The 20,186-nt window shown below is 25.5% G+C and overlaps 4 protein-coding genes and 1 long non-coding RNA gene across 9 annotated transcripts in view; 3 read left to right on the top strand and 2 right to left on the bottom strand.

The window, feature by feature from the left end:
- The window catches only part of LOC127280217 (uncharacterized), a 57,997-nt gene extending 51,019 nt beyond the window's left edge, over positions 1-6,978 (top strand). For 2 of the 5 annotated variants that reach the window (XM_051303107.1, XM_051303106.1), the window contains exons 11-12: positions 1,981-2,232; positions 3,531-6,978. In XM_051303107.1, the coding sequence (XP_051159064.1) occupies positions 1,981-2,232; positions 3,531-4,756 (1,478 nt within the window). In that variant the 3' untranslated portion in view covers positions 4,757-6,978. Of the gene's footprint in view, positions 1-1,980; positions 2,246-3,530 lie in introns of all 5 variants that reach the window. The other 3 variants (XM_051303110.1, XM_051303108.1, XM_051303111.1) reach the window with 2 other exon arrangements.
- A 1,352-nt stretch (positions 6,979-8,330) lies between these two features.
- Positions 8,331-13,684, top strand: LOC127280227 (lysosome-associated membrane glycoprotein 1-like). The gene is made up of 5 exons (XM_051303127.1): positions 8,331-8,659; positions 10,903-11,270; positions 11,493-11,715; positions 11,791-11,979; positions 12,183-13,684. Exons 1-5 carry the CDS (start codon positions 8,608-8,610, stop codon positions 12,320-12,322), a joined length of 972 nt encoding a protein of 323 aa, XP_051159084.1. The 5' UTR covers positions 8,331-8,607; the 3' UTR covers positions 12,323-13,684.
- LOC127280236 (uncharacterized) lies at positions 8,399-9,973 on the bottom strand. The gene is made up of 2 exons (XR_007842812.1): positions 9,396-9,973; positions 8,399-8,706 (listed from the first exon to the last, which is right to left on the bottom strand). It is a non-coding gene; the product is annotated as an uncharacterized LOC127280236 (long non-coding RNA).
- A 420-nt stretch (positions 13,685-14,104) lies between the features above and the next one.
- On the top strand, positions 14,105-16,674 carry LOC127280222 (N-acetylgalactosaminyltransferase 6-like). The gene is made up of 3 exons (XM_051303120.1): positions 14,105-14,577; positions 14,675-15,647; positions 15,733-16,674. Exons 1-3 carry the CDS (start codon positions 14,404-14,406, stop codon positions 16,398-16,400), a joined length of 1,815 nt encoding a protein of 604 aa, XP_051159077.1. The 5' UTR covers positions 14,105-14,403; the 3' UTR covers positions 16,401-16,674.
- Positions 16,675-17,311: 637 nt separating this feature from the next.
- LOC127280223 (2-Hydroxyacid oxidase 1-like) lies at positions 17,312-20,076 on the bottom strand. The gene is made up of 9 exons (XM_051303121.1): positions 19,868-20,076; positions 19,654-19,790; positions 19,415-19,566; positions 18,950-19,205; positions 18,760-18,870; positions 18,424-18,556; positions 18,130-18,246; positions 17,948-18,059; positions 17,312-17,797 (listed from the first exon to the last, which is right to left on the bottom strand). The coding sequence occupies exons 2-9, from the start codon at positions 19,785-19,787 to the stop codon at positions 17,730-17,732; spliced, it is 1,083 nt and encodes a 360-aa protein (XP_051159078.1). The 5' UTR covers positions 19,788-19,790; positions 19,868-20,076; the 3' UTR covers positions 17,312-17,729.
- Between the last annotated feature and the right edge of the window lie 110 nt (positions 20,077-20,186).

The raw sequence follows: 20,186 nt of genomic DNA, 5'->3' as shown, positions 1-20,186 counted from the left end.
GAAAAAATTCTTTTCGAGAAAGAGAATAATTCTTTTAAATCATTGCGGCGCGCGTAACATTCGTGTCTTATCTAAATCGTGTCGGGGATTATGGCAAAACGCCCATTTACGAAACAAAAATAAATAAAACGCCCCTTCTATCAAATTGGAAATTTTTTTTTACTTAATTCTCAATTTTTCAACTTTTCTATAAAAAAATTCGAGTTTTGAAAATCGCTTTAAAAAAAGAGATCTCAAAAGATTCGAAATAATTGTTTTCAACTTTGAAAATAGTTACAAAATTTCGAAATTAATTTATTTCGCGGTTTAAAAAAAAAATCAAAAAAAAAATTTTTTTTTCTCCGCAATACTGTGAAAATGGCTATTGAAAATAATGCGTTTCTCGCTGGCATTCCAATCGCTTCTTTTTTTTTTTCGTAAAAAAAATGAATGGTTTTTTTTTTTTTTTTAATGCAAAATTTTAATGGAAAAATGAATAGGAAAATTATTATTTTTTTCGAAAAATATAGGATAATTTTTTTTTTCCTTCTTTCAAAAGTGAATTTATTAAATCACTCCGAATTAGCTCGTCTCAATATTATATACCTTTTTGCTCCTTTAAATCCTGTAAAAAAAAAAAAAAAAATTTATTCTAGCCTTTGCGTAGTTATTTGCGTTTATGTATATGTTATTTGTAAAGTTGTCCCTTATTTAAGTTTATGTATTCTTTAGACGTCTACATATTATATATATTTATATGCACATGGCATATTTTGTCCAGTAAATATTGTGTTGCATATGCGTTAGATTATGCTATTATATATACAATGATTATCATTATTATGGTTATGATTATAATTAATTATTAATTATTTTTGATTCTTATATAGATTCCTATTGATTCTTACAGATTCTTATAGATTCTTATTCTTATTGATTCTTATTATTAATTATTATTAATTATTATTGATTATTATTGATAATTGATTCTTATTATTATTATTAATTATAAATATTTTATGATTTTAAAGAGTAGCGCTCGTAAAACCGCTCGATTGTTGGCATGAAGTTTCTTTTATTTATTATTATTATTTTTTTTTTTTTGAGCATTTTATATATTATTATTATCATTAGTCGCATATTGTACTCTCTCGAACGGTTCTAAGAAACGGGTGCTCGCTCCAATATATATATAGAAGATTCCGTACTTATTGTTCGGCAATCATCGGCAATTATCATTTTTTCTGTAGAACGTATTTTTCTCTTGACAAAAAATAAATTATTGTTTGTATATTTGTCTATTGTCAACGTGTTTATCACGCTCGCCTTTTTCTTAGATTTAAATTTTTTTTCTATTCGTTTTTTTTTTTTTTACTACACGGTAAGTAAAATATTTTTTTTATCGTTATGCTTTTTTACAAATTTTATATTTTTTTTTTTTGTTTGCAGTTTTGAAAAAAGTTTTCTCGTGACCTAGGCTTTTTTTGCACTTGTAGTATGTATCTTCAAAAAAAAAAACAAAACAAATTCGACCGAATTGGAATGTGGAAAAAAATTGGTCAATTTTACAAATTTGAATTACAAGGTATTTATAAAAAAAAAAAAATTCTTTAATACATGATATTTCCGAATCGGTTGAAGTGAAATTGCACATTATTTTTTGTTAAAAATGTATTTATTAGAAATTGCTTATTTTTTATAAATTAATTAAGGCAGTAAAAAATTTGTTGTGCTGTTTTTGTATTTTTTTTTTTTTAGTGGGACAACTATTTTCAGATTCTGCAAGAATGCTTTTTTTTGTGTATTTTAGTTCGGTATTGCTCTTTAAAAAAAGGTGACGATTCCCGCGATTCCTATAATCCCTTTTTTTTTGTTTTAAAAAAGGAGCTTTTTTTTTGAAATCCTAATAGTGTGTCTTGTCCAAAAAAAATATCGAATTTTTTTGATAATTGAAAAAAAAAAAGTTGAGGCTTTTTGAGGATGACCTCTGAAAATCGTTAGGATCGGGGCAGAGTGATACCGACGAGGCCATGGCGACAGCAGCTCTTCTTCGGAACAAGCCGAGTCCTGGTTCGACCACTTTGGAGGATGTTCTTGACTCCCTCCTTGGTCTGCCTTCTTCCGCTTCGCGAACCCCAAGCCCTGGACCTGGACCCGTTTCCAGTTCCACGTCCTTTCGTCAACGAACCAACGTCAATCAGACAAATGCCAAAGCCGGGAAGAGCTGTAGTGACCTACGCCAAGACCTCCAAGGTAGGAGGACTATGTAAGTTTTCGTTCTGACGTCTTTTAAAAAAAAAAAAAATTCTCATTTCTCCTTTTTTATCATTCCCCGCACCATTCAACAAAAAAAAAATTAATTATTTACCCCTTCGCCAAAAATTATGACGAGAGCCGACTTGTGCCATGGTTTCATCTTCTGGGGCTGATTTTTCAAAAATTACTCCTCGATTCGCTTTTTCAGAAAAAAAAAAAAATAATTCGTGATCAATTCATTGAACAAATCGATATGGAAAAATAATCATAAACGCTTTTCACATTCATCTTTCGAATTAAAAAAAAATCCGACATTGTCGAACGCAACATCATTCTTCAACATCATCGATCACACATCATTGATTCCTTTTTATCTCTTCTTCCCTTGGTCGTTTCTAGGTCATCTAAAAAGTCTGATTTCTTGATTTTTTATATTATGATTCTCTCTCTTATCTCACGCTTCGCGGTAGAAAAAAAAAATTTCTCTCCAATTTTTCGCTCTGGTTATATAATTACCAAAACCGATCCAAAATTTTGAAAAGAACAAGGATGAAGGGATTTTCAAATTTCTATTTGAATTATATTATAATTGAATAGTATTTAAATATTTCCAACATTAATTTTTCATTTTTACAATATTTAATTATTTTTATCAAAAATAAAAATTATAATAGTTTTTTTTTTTTGTGTCAAAGAAAATAAATTTTATTATTGAATTTTAAATTATTATTAATCAAAAAAAAGTAAGTACTGTAGAAAGTAACTTTTTTTTTAAAAATTATATTAGATAATATTCTCACCTTCTTGGAGGTGAGAAAAATTAAAATAAAACAAATTTCGTGAGATTTAGAAAAGAAAATCGTAATTTGTTTTTTAAATTTTTTATTAACAGATCAATTTTTAGATGACCTATAATAATAATGACCCATCATTGAGATATTGTGTTTCATTTTATAAAATTTCCAACTTTGGAAATTCGATATTCAAAATAAAATTGAAAAAATTTTCTTTTGACGAATTTACCATTTTTTTTAGATAATCAAATGAAAGCAAAATGAGATAAAAATACTTATATTCAAAAAAAAGGTTTAAATAATTTTTTCAAAAATTTATTTTAAATAAAATTGAAAAAATTTTCTTTTGACGAATTTCCAATTTTTTTTTTGTTTTCTTCAATAAGAGCAAGAAAAAAGATAAAATGAATCACAAAATAATCAATTTCCCAAATACACAATCATGATAAATGCAATTAATTTTTGAATTAGAAAATTTTTTAAAAAATAATTTTTCTACAGAGTCCGCTAAAAGTGTCCTGGACGTACGTGCCCAGGAGGATCACGCTTCCTACTTCATTGGCGAGCTGGTGCGTCGTAAGAGCGAGGGTAGCGATTCTCTACCTTCACGTGCAAGTTCAAAATCAACAACGAACCTACGTCAACGTCGTGTGTCATTTGATAATTCACAAGAGAATTGTTCAGCATCGGCAGCTGTTGCAACTACCGCCGGTGGTTGCAGTGGATTCAGTACATTGGAAAAAATAGTTCGCTGTCGAAATAATAAATGCACGAATGTAACGAGTGTCATCGAAGCAAGAAAAACATACAAGAGCTGTCACAATTGCACCTGTCTTTATTGTTCACGTGAATGTAGACGAGCTCATTGGCAACGTCATCGTAAAACATGTTTACATTCACGCGCCGGTGCATTGTGTAAACAAGTCCTCTCATCAGCCAAAGAGGATCCAATTACTTTAAAACATGTCTCAGCGCTCGCTAAACGTGGTTACGCTTCACATGGTCGTGGCACTGTCAAATGTTTCTTCTCCAGTCCTGAGGCAGCTGAAAAATTCATCAACAATGGTTTCATCGATCTTGGTGAGCCCACATATGTAAGATGGTCAGATCTTTTACCAAGTGAAATGGGAGCCGAATTATATGCCGAGGTAATGCGTCTTTGTAAATCATTTAATCCCGAAACAAGACTTGTTCTCTATGTTGCCGTTTGCGTTGTTAGCGAAGTGCCAACAAGCGGTGCCGTTAAATGGGAGAGACAATTGGTCTCTCGATGTGCCAAGATTCGATTGGACGCCTCGTGTCGTCAACCAACGAATTCGTCTTCCATAACGCAACAACCACAATCATCACCTTGTCATTCGTCGATAAAAGAAGTTATTATTGAATCGCCAGAGACACTTGTTCTTACTTCATTGCCCGGTAGTAATGGACAAAATACACCACGAAGATCAAGGGAAATCAGCTTTAATAATATTCAAATACAATTGAAACTCAGAGGTGTTTCATTGAGACGACATTTCCCTCAGGTTTATAAGAAATTATGCTCATATGTTGATGGTTCAGTTGATAAATTTGCTCCAGTCACCATTTATCCGAGGGACCATGTTTCGGGAAAAAGTTTCATGTGCATTATTATGCTCGATGCCGAGCCAGAACGACTTCATTTATTGCCAACTGACACGACGACGAGAGTGAAGACTGTCGATATCAGCGTGGAGCAGGAATAAAGATTCTCAAACAAAAAATTTCAAATAAAAATTATTCGGTTACTTTTCATTTATTCGATATTTTCAATGCAAGAACAAAATAATTGCTATTTTTTTTCAACATTATTTTTTATATCGAATGAAATTTTTCCCGAAACTTGGAATTTTAATTTAAATTTAAAATTGATTTTTTTTTTTTTTTTTAAAGTATATCGATCTATCAAAAGTAACCGAAAAAAATATATATAGATAATAAAATATGCATTTTTCTATATAAATTTTTCGAAATCGCTTCGCAAAGCTAAAAGCAAAGCAAAAAAAAAAAAAAAAAAAAAATAGACGATTTTTTATAGTTCACCCGGGCAAAAACATTCCGTTGACTCATTGACTGACTGAAGTAGGTTCTCGATGAGGTTTTAAAGTTTTCCAATTTAATCATTAAACGTTCTTCGATTGAATCGAACGATGAACAATTTTTATTATTGATAATAATTATATAATTAAAAAAGTCGTTTTTAATAATAGTAACGAAGTTATCACCGTGGTTCATTGTTCTGTATTATACACTTCTATTCGCGTATATATATATATATATATATAAAAAAAAATTATATATAATAATATATTTGTCATAAATAAAGCGCATATTCAGATCTTTTTCGAACAGATTTTTCAACTTGTAAAAAAAAAGCCTGTAAAATACAAAAATAAATTTATTAATACTTAGAAATTATGATATAGAGAAAAAAAATATATAAATTTTTTTTTAATTAATAAATATTTTAACTTGAAATTATTTTAATATTCTTTTTCTGGAAAAATATTGTCGACAAAAATGGGTAAATGTCAAAAGTTGAAAGTAAAAGTAGATGGTAAGAATATTTATTTATTATAGCAAAAAATAATTATTTATTCGACAATGTTCTTCACAAAGAAGAATAAAAATTGTAAAAATATTTCCGTCGAGATTTCAAAATAAAAATTAAAAGCTAACTAATAACAAATATATTTATAGGAATCTTCTGTATCAAAAGTAACTTAAAAAAAAAAAAAAAATTAAAATAGTGCAAATTCGTTGTTAATCTGTTCGAAAAAAGAATCGAGTTGATACCGATTTGAGATACGCATCAAAAAGAAAATGAAAAGAAAAAAATCTAAGTCGTTCAGGAATTAAATGTATATTGTCAAGCGACTCTTTGCTAATATTCATCGTCATATATTAATTTTTGTTAAGGGCTATCTCACTGTTTTTTTTATCTCTTGGAAAAAAAAATTTACTTAATTAATTTTTAAATCGAAATTATAAAATATTATTTTTTTTTTTTAAATTAAAAATTTCAATTAATGAATTTTTCTCTAAAGGGAAAATTTTACTATTTATTTAAAATAATTAATTATAAATAATCAGATTAATTAAAAATAAAGCGATAATCATTTTTTGTAAAATTAAGTCACAGTGAGACACGCCCTTGAGCTTATTCTATGTATCCAGTTGTGTTTTGAAATTCTATGGTTATAATATGTGGTGGTTTAAAAAAAAAAAATCCCTCAATTTAATCTTAATTAAAAAAATACATTTAATTAAGATTTTATTTAAAAAAAAAAATAGACTGTGCCGATCTGGAATTGGTATGCGTCTTTGTGTGTATAATTTCACGTGATGTATGCTCGTCTTACATTGGATGAAATTAAAGCAAAAAAAAAAAAAAAGTATATTAAACCACAACAAGCTCTCGAGCTTTATAGATTTATAAATAAAAATGCGTTTCGCTCTTTGAAGCTTTCGCCCTGCAAAAGAAGTCTCTAGACTTCCCAGAAAGTAGAATCTGGTACCGAATTATATCCTTTTAGGCTATATCGCTGTCCCTTTCTCGATTTTATGGACCTTGTGCCAAAAAAAAAATAAAATAACATAATCGAGCATGAGAAATATTTGAATCATTCGAATATTTACAAGTTTCCTCTAAAAAAAAAATACTAAATCCCAGAGGCCTTGTTTTTCGCTTGAAAATTTTTGCTAGGAATTTACAAATTTTCAAAGTTGACAATTTTTTTTTTTCTTTTCACCCTTCACGTAATTGTAATTTGAAAATTACCTCCAACTTTTTATATTTCGCGAACAATCTAATCATCATAAAAAAGACATTTTCAGCGAAATTTTTTGAGTGATAAAAAATCCCAACAAAAAAAAAAAATCATTTTTCGTAAGAGTAATTATTATTAATAATAATAAAAAAAATACCTATATTGTTAAATACTTTGTTACGTGAAGATATTTGTAAACGTGAATAGGAAATTTTGCTGGCTCAAATTCATAGAAAAAAAAGAGAAGAATAAAATGAGCGATTCAATCTTTTTTTTTTTTTAATTGTTTCACCTAAAATTTAATCGTGGTGCCAACGAGAAATGTCACTTTGCTAAAAAAAAAAAAAAAAGAGTGTGATTGTCGATTTGGACGAATAATTTTTAAGAGCATATAATTAGAAAGCGACGATTATTCTTATACGTACGATGCGTAGCAATAATTAATTGAGCAATAAAAAAAGAAAAACAATTGTAGAGTGAGAATGATGCTGCAATTTAGTGCTAACGATTCAATTTTAGGAATCTGGATGCTCTTTTTTGTGACAAGAGAAAAATGGATCGTTTTATTTTTCACTATTTAATCTGTAAAGCAAAATTTATTTTTACTAATTTCTAAAAATTTTTTAACTTTTTTTTTTCTAATCCTTTTATATCATTCACATATTTATAAATATTTTTATTTTTAAATTTTAATTGTTATATTTTAACTAACGTTGTTAATTTTATTAATTATTGATTATAAAATAATAACAATAATTTTATTTGTTTTCTTATATCACTGAGATGAAAAATTTTGCTCACAGACGAAAAAATAAATTGTTATCCAGAGATTATTTATTGTAAGTTTTAAGATTTAAAAGAAAAAAACGTTGAATGTTGATAATTATAGATTTTTAATTGACGAGTAAAAAAAATTAATTAAAATTAAGTTTAAAACACTGTTAAAAAAGTTTTGGAGTTAAAAAAGTTTTTTAATTTTCATTAATTAGTTAATTAATTTAAAAATCCAAAGAATTACTTAATTTTTTTTAATTAATTTAATAAATAATTATTTCATTTATTATTATGCACTTAAAATTTTTATTTTTTCGAAAATTGTTAAATTGCATTTAAAAACTATTTTTTAACAGTGTTAGTTAACAATAATTTCTTTTTATTTAATCAATAAGTATAATTATATTTACTGCGTATATTTATCGTAATTTGTCTCTTTTGTAATAAACTTTCCATCTGGACAAATTGTTCAAACTTTTTAAAAACCTCATCAACATTTTTACAAATAGAATAGGAAATTTTGAAAATAATTTTAATTTGAAATAATTTAAAATTGTTTATATCAATTTATAAATTGATTTCCCTTTATTTCTTATTTCCTAAAATCAATTATTTAAAAATTTAAATTTTCCCGCAACTTGAACTATCGAGTATTTTACGACTTACGACTGATTCGATAGGAGCAACTTCAAGTGCCTAAAGAAATGCTGTGATTGGCTAGAGTGTTTCACGCATGCGCATTGTACTTACTCCAAAAATTTCACTTGTGTTCAGGTCGATCTAGAGAATTTATTTTTTCTGAAATCTTTTTTATTTTTTTGATTAGTTTCGAAACGCAATCAAGAGTCGGAAGTTGAGACTTGTGTCTGTTGCTATTTTACTCATTCTCATCATCATTGTCTCCTTTGGAATTCCCCAAATAAGAACAAATACAATTTATAGGTTACGACGTATTTTTTCAGTTTGTCGCAGTACGATTTAACAGACGTTTTGTTAAGTAGTTTAGTGCAAAGATGCTGAGGAAAATTTTAATTTTGCTTTGTTCGGCTGCAATACTTGTATCAGGTAATTATGATTATTTATTGCCCATCTCAACCAATTGATGGAATTTCCTTTAAAAAAAATATATATATATATAATAATTTCCAAGTGAATGTCCATGACGTTGCAAAATAATTATACATGATGGCTTAGAGAGAACTATTATCAATTTTCATTTTGTATATACGCACAATTTTTTTTTAAACTTAATCCTTTTTTTGCATACATAATTATTTTCTGCGCAAAATATAAGTAATTCTTTTTTGTTTGTTCGTGTTGGTTTTTTTTTTAAGCATACTTTTGCAATGACAAATTTAGATACTATCTCAAATTCTCTTGACGCAATTAGAGTATATAAAAAGATAAAGAGAGTTTTGTAAAAATAAAAAGCCTCTTACGGTAATAAAATATAAAAGTAATCGGGGAAGCACCATTTGTTGAGGTTATTTTTGTAATAATATTTTAAATTAACATAATTCGACAATTGATTTATTTACTCTATTTAATTTATTTCCTATATGTTTAATATTTTTTTTCTATTATTTTATGTTTATAAATAATTATATTAGGTCATTTCTAATTTTTGGAGAATTTTTAAATATTCTAAAAGAAATTCTTTTTATTTGCCTTTAAAGATTATCTTTTATTGTTTTGTTTAAAATAAAAAAAAAAAAGAGTCAAAAATTAAAATTGAGACGTAATAAAATTTATCAAAATATATTAATTGAATTCAAAAATGATTATTGAAATCAAATTTTACTTCTTTTTCTCTCTCATCCTTTGTGATTTTCATTTTTTTTTTTTTTTCACGTGACTGATAAACTGTTGATAAATTGAAATTCAAAACAAACTTGTTCATTAAAATATATTCACACACAATATGTTTACTACGATAAAGTAGATAAACTAAAAATGCAAATTGTTTTAAATTCTGTAAAAATAATTATTTTTATTTTTGTGCGAAGTCTATTGTTACATTTTTATCTCAATTCTCAGAAGAGATATACGGTACAATAGATATACAAATAGCTGCAACAAGAAAAATGTAAATTTTGTTTAAAGTGAATGCCCTTAGTATTTTTTTTTTTTATTTTCAAAACTTTTTTAAAAGTATTTTCATAAAATTAAATTTTATTCATTAAAAAATGTAAATTTCAAAAAACATTTAAAATAATGTACTAAAATATATTGTATAGTAAAAAAGTAGTTTTTAATTTTATTCGAAACGGACAGGATACGCCAAACAATAAAAGATAAAAGTACAGGTGATAAAAAACTAACCACAGAAACATATATAATTTTTTTTCAAATCTATTTTTTAAATGATTCTTAAATTTTATTTCCTACTCTTCTTTTTAAATTGATTGAAATATTATTAAATATTATAAATAAAAAAGAAAATTTTAATAAATGAAAGTAAATTGATATAGTTAATTCAAGGCCAATTCTGGGAATTACCGCAAGGGGAATTGTATATATGAATAAAGAAAAACGTCATTAAAATATTTCCATGTTGATTTTGCATTTTTTTTCCACTATTAATTTTTTTTAAAAAAAACAAAACAAGAAAGTAAAACTGATATTATAACCTCTTGATTAGTGCATTCAATGATGCAATTTTCTTTTTTTTAACAAACTCCAACGGAAATGTTCACCCATTCTATATTTTATTCTTATCTGAAATACAAGAAGAATAATTGCACATTCAATTAAATTTTATAAAGTTGAAATGAGTACAAAAAAAATATTTTAATTTTTATTTCTATATTCCTTTTACAAAAAAGGATATTTGTGAAAAATTATATTATTATTTTTTTATTTTATTTTCTGAAATAATAATAATAATAAAAAAATTATAACTGTTTACTCGCAGGAAATCGCAAGAATACTTTGTAAAGTAATTTTATATTCCAAGTCCTTTATCAGTTTGTACGTGGAAATATGTATAAACTGAATTCTAAAAATAAATCTCTGACTCAGTATTTGAAGATTTTTATTAATTAAAATTTTTTTTTTTCACAACATTATTTCTAATCCATATAGTATATTAATTAGATATATTTGAGTAATTGATATTGTAATTTTTTTTTAATTTTTATATCAAAATTTGCTTAATTTGTTTTTTGTATTATTTTTAATTTATTTACAATAAACAGTAGAATAATTTCAATATAAAATTATTTTTTTTATTTTTAAAAAAATTGTTTAATGAATAGAATGAATTTTTTTATTTGCTGTTGTAAAATTATAATTTGATTTTTTCGCAGCTGTAAATGAAGCCGTTGGAGAAAATAATCCTAGTTCGCATTCTCAGTCTGAAGAGTCAAAACATAAAACAACTTCAACTTCGACAACTTCAACCACTACTATAACGCCTACGACTATTTCAACTATTCCTACTAAAACTACAAAAGCAACTACAACAACAACAACAACGACGACTACAACAACAACAACAACAACTACGCCGGCAACAACAACAACCACTGCAAAAACTACAACCAGTGGTCCAACAACAACAACTCCAGTTCCAGTTCCTACGGATAAAAAATGGTTTCTCAATGGAACAAATGAAACTTGTATTGTTGTTCAAATGGCCGCTCAATTTGAAATCACATATTCCTTAAATAAAACGGTAGGAAAAAAAATTTTATCTTAAAATAATTAAATTAAAAAAAAATTAATTAAAAAAAAATAAGAGAAAATAAAATTAAAAAAAAAGCTAATAATGAAAAAGAAAGGAAAGGATAATAGAAACTAAAATTTTCAAAAAGATTTTCCAGGAATTTTATTTGGTTTCTATTTTATTTCCAATTGGAAATTAATTGAATGTTTAATTTTTTTTTTTTATTTTCAGCATAAATTGACGCAAAAATTGAATTTACCAACAAATAATGTTGCTGTAAATGGAAGTTGTGGCGATAAAGAGCAAACTATTATTCTTTCATGGAATACGACAATGGGATCAAGTAACGATTCTTTTACACTTCATTTTAAAAAAAATGAAAAGAAATATACTCTTCATCATATGGAACTTGTTATTTTACCACAAGAATTACCAAAATATAATTCTACATCAAGTAAGAATAAATAAAAATAAATTAAAATTCAATTGTTTGTTAATTGTAAAATTTTTTCTCCTTTCTTTTTTTTAGATCAAACTTTAAAATTCGTACACGAGACTGATGAAATACCAACTGTATTAGGCAATTCATATCGTTGTATGAAAGAGACAAGTTTTAAAATGACCATGTCGGAAACGAATGATACATCAGCTATTGTCAAAATAAATGATGTTCAATTCCAAGCTTTTAAATCTGAGAAGAACACTGATTTCGGCCTTGGTATGTATAATATTATTTTTTATAATATAAATTATTGAATTTTTTGATTAATTTCTTTTTTTTTTGAGAATATTTTTTTGTCTAGAAATTATTTTTTAATAATCTCTGTTTTATTTAATAAAAATAAATTTAATTTAATGAAATTTTAAAGAAATTGATAATTTAGGAAAATTTTATTAATTAACAATATGATTTATATATAGCTGAAGACTGTGCATTTGATACACCAGACGTGGTGCCAATTGCTGTTGGTTGTGCCCTTGCAGCATTAGTTGTAATCGTATTGGTCGCTTATTTGATAGGCCGTCGACGTGCCCAAGCACGTGGCTATCTCAGCATGTAAATTTCAAAAAAAAAAAGAAGTCTCTTTAGATTTTTATATTTACTAATTATTAAAGTAAATCAATTATTCTGCCTAAAAAGTTCAACTTTACCAAAAGGCGTTACTTTTGTTAAGAAATAATTTTTTTTTTGAGATTCATTTTATACGAGAGTACTAATTCTGTTTTTTTTCTTTTTTTTTTTTAAGTGCTCATTCCATAATTTGTACTATTGATTATATATATATATAAATATTAGAAGTCGGAAATCCACGTGAGTTTTGTGGATTGATTAGTCATACGTAGAGAGCTGACGGCTAGTGAAAATTCATCCCACTTTTCTCGTATTTTGAATTTGTTGTAATTTTTGACAAATTGTAGAAAAAAAAAAATATTTATAACTATTTTTGTAAATTGAAATTGATTTTTGTGTGAATACTTTCGTAAATTCGCTAATTGACTAATCATTAATTATTTCTTTAAATTTTCCATCTGTGCAATTTTGAAAATTATCTATTTTTTTTTAAATAAACGTGACATTTCAAAATACGAATTGTCAAAAGGGGGTTTTGAATAAATACGTAAGATGTATTACCAGTATAGAGAACAGATATAAAGGAAGCAGGAATGTTGGAAGGGAAAAAAAAAAACACTCGTGAATTTCTAATATTTCCTTTCCTGAGATTTTTATCTTCGTATTTTCGTTCGTGAAGTTTGTAACGTCTTTTGATTCATTCAAAAATTGTAAATTCGTGTATGATTTAATCATAAAAAATTGCATAGGTATAGATATATATTTTTTTTTTTAAATACAAATTTGGACGATCTTTTTTTTTGAGCATTTTTGTTAAGCATTTTTTGTTCTGTTAAATTTTTTTCCTTTTTTTTTTTTAGAAAAACATTGCTTTTTCTCTGTATTTCCGGGTTGATCATAATTCACTTGATTCAATAGTCTGTCGAAATCAATTTGACTTGTGATATCTCGTGTTAGTAGAGTAGGAATTTTAATTAATTGCCCAGTGTGTGGCTTTTTGATTCAATTGAAATGTGATAAACTAATTATTATTTTTTGTCCTGTTTTTTTTTTTTGTAAGTATATAACCAGTTGTTAAATAAGACTGACTGAATCGAGCGAATGAAAGTCATCCACGGCCAAATGTGGACGGTAAACTTTGCGTAAAAATATGTACATATATATTGAAAAATAATATTAAAATGATAAACAAAAAAACAAACAGACTCTACTTTTCAATTAAAAAAATAATAATAATAATAATGTGTCATATTTGTGAAGTTACAACAAAATATCATTGTAAGAATCAGAAATTCTTTATATTTCCTGTATTCCGCGTAATATTATGGCAATAAATAATTGGAAAGTCAAACTATTTTATTTATTATTTCAAAATATTTAAAGTTTCATTCTATTTTAATTATAAAAAAGTTAATAAAAATTGTATTTAAGAATCATAAAATTATATGTAACAATTTTGTGTTTAAAAACGCGCGCCTCCAGTTGAGGATTTTCAACCAATCAACGGCTGAGAATACCGTGCGTTGATTGGCTGAATATTTCGAAAAGGCGCGCGATCAATTCGAATTTGAATTTTTCGATGAACAAAATTAATATAATTTTTTTTATAAATTAATAATTCATGGGAAAATTTATTTCGGTCTTTAAAGAATTGTTTCCAAATCTCGTCTAAATGAATATTATTCTGCGAATGGAAACATTCGAGGATGATTCTCCATCTGATTTGATAACAGCTGTCATATTATTATTATTATTTATGACGAACATAACCTAAAAAAAAAAAGTATATTGCCATAAGGAAGTGTTTATTTGTCACGTTTGTCACATAAGTGCATATAGCATAAATTAAAACGAAAATTGTTTAGTAAAAAAGATATATTTTTTTTTCTTTTTGTAAAAAAATAAAATGTAAATGAAATTTTTTTATCAGGAACACAAAAGGTGGAAGATATGTTTTGCCACGAAGACTTCACATTTGCATTTAAAAGTAAAGACGTGTCGATTGCATATTTATTTCAGTATAGAAAGAAATAGACAATAATTCTGTTATAAAAATAATATGAAAGAAAAATGAAGAGGAATGTAATTAGTGTTGTGAAATTTTTAATTCTCTCGATATTCACTATTTTTATTACTATTGTTATTTTTCGATTTTTGAGAAATTCGAAAATATCAGTTCAATCAGCTTCACAATTTGTGCAAATTGAAGAACCATTAATTAAAGAATTTAAGGACAATAATGAGGTATGTTATCGTTTCTTTTTTTTGAAATTAAATTTCCTTTTTAAAAAATTTTTATTTACATTTTATTATTTTTGCTTCTTGTTTAAATTTTTTTTAGTTACAAAAAAATGAAGAGAAAATTGATTGGCATGATTTAGAAAAAATACAACATGAATCAAAAAGAAAAGGAACTGGTGAACAGGGTATTGCCGCTTCAATTCCACCGTTTATGGATAATTTAAAAACAAAATTATACAGCGTTAATGGATTTAATGCGGCTCTAAGTGATGAGATATCGTTAAATAGATCAATTCCTGACATAAGACATCCACAATGTCGAAAAAAGAAATATTTAAAGAATCTTGATACAGCATCAATAATTATTTCATTTCATAATGAACATTTTAGTACATTAATGCGTACATGTTGGAGTGTTATAAATCGTTCGCCATCATCACTTTTAGAAGAGATTATTCTTGTTGATGATGCTAGTACAAAAATTGAATTAAAAGAAAAGCTTGATGATTATATTATTAAAAATTTTGCCAAAGTAAAAATAATAAGATTAAAAAAACGTTCGGGATTAATACGTGGACGTTTAGCTGGTGCAAAACAAGCAAAGGGAAGGATTTATGTTTTTTTAGATTCTCACACTGAGGCAAATGTTAATTGGTTACCACCATTATTGGAGCCAATAACGAAAAATTATAAAATTTGTGTTTGTCCATTTATTGATGTTATTGATTTTGAAACGTTTCAATATCGAGCACAAGATGAAGGCGCTCGTGGTGCATTTGATTGGCAATTGTATTATAAAAGATTGCCATTACTTCCCGAGGATTTGAAGAAGCCATCGGAACCTTTTAAAAGTCCAGTAATGGCCGGAGGACTTTTTGCAATTAGTGGTCAATTTTTTTGGGAACTTGGAGGCTATGATCCTGGATTAGAGATTTGGGGCGGTGAACAATATGAATTGTCATTTAAAATTTGGCAATGTGGCGGAGAAATGTATGATGCGCCTTGCTCGAGAGTTGGACATATTTATAGAAAATTCTCACCATTTCCTAATAATGCAAAAGGCGATTTCTTAGGTATTATATAATAAATTAATTAATAATTATTAATTTAGAAAAGAATTTTAAATAACTTTTATAAATTAATTTTCAAAACTTTTAGGCAGAAATCATAAAAGAGTCGCTGAAGTTTGGATGGATGAATATGCGGAATTTATTTACAAAAGATTGCCACATCTTCGTAAAATGGATGCGGGTGATTTGAGTGAACGAAAAAAATTACGTGAAAAACTTCATTGTCGCTCATTTAAATGGTTCATGGAGAATGTGGCATTTGATCTTGAAGATATTTATCCCTCAATTGAACCAGATGATTTTGCCTCAGGTGAAATAAGAAATATTGGTTTAAAAAATTATTGTCTCGATGCAAAAAAACGTAATCGCGATGAAGAAGTTGTTTTGGATTATTGTTTAAAAGATAATTTAAATATTATTGGAGAACAAAAATTTCGTTTAACATGGCACAAGGATATACGTCCAGATGGTCGTGATTTATGTTTAGATGTTTCACGTGGTGAAATTGAATCGCCAATTTCACTATATCCATGTCATGGCGGTATGGGTAATCAACTTTGGCGTTATAATGTTGAAAAAAAATGGTTAATTCATGGTAGCAATAATCCACGTTGTCTTGATGCTGATGTTGAGAGAAAAAAAGTATTTGTCGCAAAATGTGATTCATCATCATTAACACAAATTTGGAAAATAGAAAAAATAAATATTAAATCAATAAATAATTGGGAAAAAATTGGACCAAAAGAGAGACAATAATTTTCTTTTGCAATTTTCATTATAATAATTAATTATTAAATTTTTTCCGTTTTTAGTATTTTACAATTTACAGAAAAAATGTTTCAAAATAAGAAATTTTCAATGATAGATTAAATATAATATTAAGTAACTGTAAATAATAATAATAAAAAAAAAATTTCTTGAAAGTTTTTATTAACTTTTATAATATAAAAATATTTTTATTCGTAAATTTCGAATTTTGACACATTTCTTCTAATTATAATACTAATCAGTAAAATTTACTATTTAATTATTCTCTAAAAGTATTATAATGCATTTTTTTTTTTAGAAATTAAAAAGATTTCAAGTATTACTTAAAAAAAAAATATTAAGGAAATTTTGATAAAGTTTCAGCATTTCCAAAATAAAACCTTATTGTCTTAAAAAATAACAAGATATCAAATCAGGTGAATTATTATTTTTTTAAGAACTTATCAAAAGTCTCAATGAGATTCTTTAAGATTAAATTTTTCAGATTTATTTTTTTTTTAAAGCAAATATTTACTCAATTTTAACGAGACTTGATAATAAATTTCAAGACTTTTTATAAGACTTTTTTTAATGGTTTTGGATTTTTATGAAATTACATTAGAACAATTATCTGAGAATTATAACGAATATCTATATATACATATATATATATATATAATATAATAATATTATATAATTATAATGAATTATTTATGACAAATTATGTGCTCAAAAAAAATATATGAAATATTATTACCACTTTGTACTAGTCATTAATAGTGCAAAAAAAAATTGTACAATAAACGATGTAATTATTTTAATTATAAAAATTAAAAATACACAATTATAATTAATTGTTTACATTTAAAATTAACTTTTGAAATGAAATTGCATTTTTTTTTTTTTGTAGAGATTTTTTTCTATTTTTAGAAAAGGGCACTAATGAAAAATATGTGAAATTAAATTTGAATTTTTTCTGTTTTATTTACTATATAAATAATTGTGCCTTAAATGAAGGAAATTATTCGTAAATATTTAAAATATAACAAGTGATAATACATAAGGCTGTTGATTAATTAATAATCAATTACATCGGCTGTTAATTATTGTCTAACTTATTGAACTATTTGTATTTTTTAATTATTACTATTTTCTACATACTATAATATGTAAAATATCATCAACATATCGTAAGATATTAATAAAATTATAATAAACTTAAATTAATTTTGTTTTTTTAAAGGTTTTCCCAATATTATATATTAAATTTTAAAAATTAATATTTTTTTAAACAAAAGAAGAAATATTTTATGAATGAGGTTCTTTTTTTTATATAATTTAAAGCCGACTAAATTTGGATTCATGGCAAATCATATTTTTAGTAACTTCCTTTATGGATCTGCATCCTAAAATGTTAATAATGAATTGTATTAATTAAAATTTAATTAATTAATGAAATAATTGAAATTCTTTTTTTTAAATTATTTTAATTAAATTAATAAATAAAATATTTGCAAAAAAAAGAAAAAATATCGTAACATTTTTTTTCGACAAACCTGTTAAAGTAAACATGAGAATAATATCTTTTTTCATTATTTCCAAAATATTTTTTGCTCCTTTTTCACCTTCACAGGCCAAGGCCCATAATATCGGTCTTCCGAAAAGTGCCTCAAATTGATAAAGATAAAAATAAATAATGATAAGAATAAGAAGAAGAAGGGAAAAAAAATTATTTTACCATTTTAGCTCCCAAGGCAAGGGCTTTAAAAACGTCAGATCCTTGAGAAAATCCACCATCGACATAAATTTCAACCTTTTCTCCAACTGCCTTAACAATTTCCGGCAAAACTTCAATCTAGTTTAGGAAAATTTCTTCTTTTAATTGCCAGAAATTTTTAATAATTTAAATGATTTTTAAATAATTTAACAATTTAAGTAATTTAAATTTAATAATTTAATAAAATGAATTTAATTAATTGAATTACAATTTATTTTTTATATAATTATTAAATTAATATTCATTGAAACGTACCGTTGCAGGTGCACCGTCAGTTTGTCGACCTCCATGATTTGAAATTAAAATTGCATTCGCACCATATTTTATCGAAAGAAGAGCATCTTCAGCAGTCAATATTCCTTTTATTACAATAGGTAGAGATGTATGTCTAAAAATTAATTAATTCCATTATAAAAATTTATTTTAAATAATAAACAATTTTTTAATTAAATAATAATTTCTTTAAAGCTTTATGGCAATTTTTTCCGGAAAAGATATAAAACAGTTTTAAAGAAATTATAATTTATTATTAAATTGAGACAAAAAAATCAATTTTTGTCATTTTAAAAATTATTTTGAAAAAAAATATACTTTTTCAGCCACGAAATATCTTTCCACGAGAGCGATGAATCCAAACGCAGTGAATAGGGATAATTATTATTGAAACTATTTTCCAATGAATAGTCTTCTAAGTTTGCAAATCTGAAATAATAATAAAAAAAACATAGGTAAATTAAAAAGAGAATGAAATTAAAAAAATTTGCCAAAATTCTTCCTAAACTTTATATGTGGAGGTTTCTTGAAATTATTTCGTAATTCATTTCTTCTATTTCCCGCTGTTGGCGAATCGACTGTTACTACTAATGCTTTGTATCCAGATTTTTCCGCACGACGCACCAAATCAAGAGTTAATTTTCTATCAGGAAATACATAAATTTGAAACCATTTAATGCACTTTGGAGCCGCTTTCGCAACTTCTTCTATTGAAGCTGATGATAATGTCGAGAGAGTGTAAATTATTCCCGCTGCTTCTGCGGCTGAAAGAAAAATAATCTTCAATTATTCATATTAATTTTTAATAAAATTTTTTTAAATTAAAACATAAATTTTAAATAATAATATTAATTATTAATGGAAATTTTAAATAATTATAAATCATAAAATAAAAAAAAATAATAAAAAAAATTGTAAATGCATTAAAAATTTAACTAAATTTTTTGAATAATTTGAAAATTAAATATTAAACCTTTTGCATTGGCACATTCGCCATCGGGATGGGCCATTTTTTGCATAGCTGTTGGTGAAATTCCCAAAGGCATTGAAACTTTTTCTCCCAAAATAGTCGTGGTGATATCAACATTCTTAACATTCCTCATCATTCTCGGTAAAATTCGAATTCTACAAAAAAGTTACCATAAAAAGAATATTTAAAATTTTTCATTTTACGAATAAAATTAATTTATGAAATTAATAATTAATATTTACTTTCTAAAGGCTTCTCGATTCCATTTTAATGTACTTTCTTCTCCTGATCCACCTCGGAAAAAATCTCTAATATTCGGCGACAGAAGATTTAGAGCCTTTTCCTCATAATCCTTGACACAAACAAAATTCATCATTTCCTGAAATAATAAATTCCATTTAGTATTTGTAGTTTTTAATTATTATCTTTAATTTTTTAAAATATTTTTTAACTTGCCTTTTAAATAAAAATCTTGTTCCCTTGACGAATATTAAAATCTCTTTGTCGAGAATTTGTCTTCAATTGTAATACATAAGCTGACGATTTTTTTAAAACAGAACATCAAACAGATTATAGTATCAAATATGTTTGTAGAAAAAAAAAAAATGATTCTGATAACAATTTTTTTTTAGCAATGTCAATATTTTATGTCATTTTTTTTAATGTCAAAATTTTTGTTTTGTAATATATTTCCTTTGCCATTTGTATGATTCTAAATTTAGATTTTTCCTCATTTTAAAATTATTTTAATAATTTTTTTTTTTTTAATTTATAA

The sequence above is a fragment of the Leptopilina boulardi genome, unplaced genomic scaffold (genome assembly GCF_019393585.1).
Source record: "Leptopilina boulardi isolate dan_hultmark-lab unplaced genomic scaffold, ZJU_Lbou_2.1 LbouV2_229, whole genome shotgun sequence".
Lineage (NCBI taxonomy): Eukaryota > Metazoa > Arthropoda > Insecta > Hymenoptera > Figitidae > Leptopilina > Leptopilina boulardi.
Note: the sequence above shows the minus strand (reverse complement) of the source record. Positions and strands in the feature narration are given on the sequence as shown.

Coding starts and splice junctions, on each gene's coding strand:
- LOC127280227 (XM_051303127.1), top strand. CDS start 8,608: ATGCTGAGGAAAATTTTAATTTTGCTTTGTTCGGCTGCAATACTTGTA. Junction 8,660..10,902: donor GGCTGCAATACTTGTATCAG/GTAATTATGATT, acceptor ATTTTTTCGCAG/CTGTAAATGAAGCCGTTGGA. Junction 11,271..11,492: donor CATATTCCTTAAATAAAACG/GTAGGAAAAAAA, acceptor TTTTATTTTCAG/CATAAATTGACGCAAAAATT.
- LOC127280222 (XM_051303120.1), top strand. CDS start 14,404: ATGAAGAGGAATGTAATTAGTGTTGTGAAATTTTTAATTCTCTCGATA. Junction 14,578..14,674: donor AATTTAAGGACAATAATGAG/GTATGTTATCGT, acceptor AATTTTTTTTAG/TTACAAAAAAATGAAGAGAA. Junction 15,648..15,732: donor TGCAAAAGGCGATTTCTTAG/GTATTATATAAT, acceptor CAAAACTTTTAG/GCAGAAATCATAAAAGAGTC.
- LOC127280223 (XM_051303121.1), bottom strand. CDS start 19,787: ATGATGAATTTTGTTTGTGTCAAGGATTATGAGGAAAAGGCTCTAAAT. Junction 18,871..18,949: donor AAGAAACCTCCACATATAAA/GTTTAGGAAGAA, acceptor TTATTATTTCAG/ATTTGCAAACTTAGAAGACT. Junction 18,247..18,423: donor CTGACGGTGCACCTGCAACG/GTACGTTTCAAT, acceptor TTCCTAAACTAG/ATTGAAGTTTTGCCGGAAAT.